Source organism: Sesamum indicum, linkage group LG8 (assembly GCF_000512975.1).
Source record: "Sesamum indicum cultivar Zhongzhi No. 13 linkage group LG8, S_indicum_v1.0, whole genome shotgun sequence".
NCBI lineage: Eukaryota > Viridiplantae > Streptophyta > Magnoliopsida > Lamiales > Pedaliaceae > Sesamum > Sesamum indicum.
Genome location: NC_026152.1, coordinates 3,085,263 through 3,087,686, shown reverse-complemented (window position 1 = coordinate 3,087,686; position 2,424 = coordinate 3,085,263). Strand labels below are relative to the sequence as shown.

The 2,424-nt window shown below is 36.1% G+C and overlaps 1 protein-coding gene across 1 annotated transcript; it reads left to right on the top strand.

Annotated features, from left to right (window-relative positions):
* On the top strand, positions 70-805 carry LOC105167523. Its single transcript, XM_011087290.2, has 2 exons — positions 70-240; positions 318-805. The coding sequence occupies exons 1-2, from the start codon at positions 89-91 to the stop codon at positions 547-549; spliced, it is 384 nt and encodes a 127-aa protein (XP_011085592.2). The 5' UTR covers positions 70-88; the 3' UTR covers positions 550-805.

Below are 2,424 nucleotides of genomic sequence, written 5' to 3'. Positions count from 1 at the left end.
GCTTGTGAGTCATTTAACACTATATGCTATATTAATAAAATTTTAATATGGATAAGGTAATGCCCTGGGCCTCAGGTGCGGTACAAATATGAGAGACGAAGATGGAAAGAGAGAGGAAAGAAAAATGTTGGAACACATAACAGCAAGCGAGATAGCAGGGTACGCAGTGGGCACTCTCCTCCTCTCCGCCACCATTTCAGCCTCCAAGATCGACTCCTTCATTTCTTCCTCTCAGCGCAGGTAATCATTTTTCTTCTACAAACCCTACCCCCCTCCTCTCTTCTCCAATTCTCACACCCTTTTACTCCGACCGACAGCTCTCTGGGGATGTGCAAGAGATGCGGTGACCTGAAGTTGATCGCTTGCTCCAGATGCAGGGGCTCCGGACTGATTAAAGAAGGAGGGCCGCCCTTCAGTTTGATTCCTGTGGTTGATGGGAACCCCCGGAGTTTCGGTGTGAAAACTAAGAAGCAGGCTTCTTGCCCCAATTGTCGGGCAAGAGGCCATTTTTCCTGCCCCGACTGTCGCTGCTCCAAGCTTCACTCTTGATTTTCAGCTCATCTTTTCCTATAATGTTTACATACCATACATACATGTTCCATTTTGTTCAAGTTATATTATCTTTTAAGGTTGAATGAGGTTATACGGACAAGCTTGTGTTGTTTTTGTAATATCATAGGCAGATTATTGTTTTTTTAAATATTATTACTACATTATAATTTACTGGATTGGATTTTTTATTATAATTTATATTGTATTTTTAATATAATTTAGTGGGCTGTGAACATGTTTTGTGGGCTTGCCATTGAAAGTGTGTGTTCCATGGGTGTTTTTCAGAAATTCGGCCTGGAAAGACAAAGAAGCCCCTTTTTTATGTTGGATATTTATATTTTCTATCACACTTTCGTGTTGGTAATTACAGTCTTGATTGATGCAGATCTTTAATCCAACTTGCGTATTATGTGTTGATATTAAAATAATAATTGGTTGATATTGATATATGTTTTTTCTCAAATTTAAAAAACATAAATAAATTATATTATAATTTGAAAGTATGACACCATATAATATACATGTGAGTATGTGACTAAGAATAGACGGGGAAAAAAAATATTTATGAAAAATTGAGATATAACTCCGAATTGGAACGATAAAACAATTTGAGCTCAAATTGGGTTTATGCCCGACTGAGTTGTCGAATTCAATCAGAACTAATTACATAATAAAATAAAATCATCTAAAAATATCATAATCAATCACATAATAAATGTAATTATACTCGTTTCCACGTGCAAAACAAAGAAATTCAAATACACTGCACGAATATTGTCTTTGTATTATATCGTATATGTATCTATGTATGCATACAAATATGTAGTGTATATATATATATGTGTGTGTGCTCAAAGTAATAATCATTATTTAGCTTGATTGGCCTATGTATAGTCTGTGTCCACCATATGACAATGACAGTGCATATATATACACATGCTTGCCATAAAAAACAAAAAAAGGAGCAATAGTTTGTGTAAGGAGAGCAGACATCCAATTACAATGTTGATGCCAAAATTAGCCAATCAACAACAATTGGTGAAAGTGTGTGTGGACAAAACATATACCTTTACTCATAATTCTATACATGCAACTTGATATCTCAATTACTTACTTTTTCTCCCATCTCATGAGTTTCCTCATACTATAATGTAATAATCAGAGAATATATGCCCCCACCATTTGCTCAAATGTTTTTATGTACTTTTAGCAACTTGAGGTTTTCTATTACTTATTTATTTTTAAATAAAAAATTAAAATTCAGTTGATTTCGTCGTTTATCAATTTTTGGAAGGGAAAAAAATCGAATACCGAACTTAATGTCATTAGTTTGAATTTCACTTAGAAATATAGAACTTACCATTTTTATGCTGATGACTTATTGGATTGCAGTTGGGATTGATTTACTAGTGTGTTGGTCGAGTTATAGTGATTAAGCTGAGAAATTTTCAGCACGCTTTGGCGAAAGGAGCATTTTGTGACTGTTGAGTGCTTTTAATTGTGATGAGGGTAATTACCTCAGACAAAGAAAAAGGAACAAAATTGCCCTCCAATCTTACAGAAATTAACTGAAATGGACAAGATCCGCGTGCAAACCCACGGGTCTGGTCACCTGACTCGACCTGCCTGACCGATCCAAGAGACAGACCCGATTTGATAGTCGTAGGATCATCTGACACCTGAATGCCAAAATGACGCCACGTGACACCATCCTATATGGTACCGTACACTATAAATACTAGCAGATATGAACATTTATAGTAACAACATTTATTACATTTCAACTTTATTAGCTCTCCCCAGACGAATTCGACCCCGCTCCTTCTAACTTAAGCATTGGAGGGCCTTAGTTGGGGGCCACCCAACAAGCCT

Excerpts from the sequence above, each read along its gene's own strand:
- LOC105167523 (XM_011087290.2), top strand. The coding sequence starts at position 89 with ATGAGAGACGAAGATGGAAAGAGAGAGGAAAGAAAAATGTTGGAACAC. Across the intron at positions 241-317 it reads ATTTCTTCCTCTCAGCGCAG|CTCTCTGGGGATGTGCAAGA; the intron begins GTAATCATTTTT and ends TCCGACCGACAG.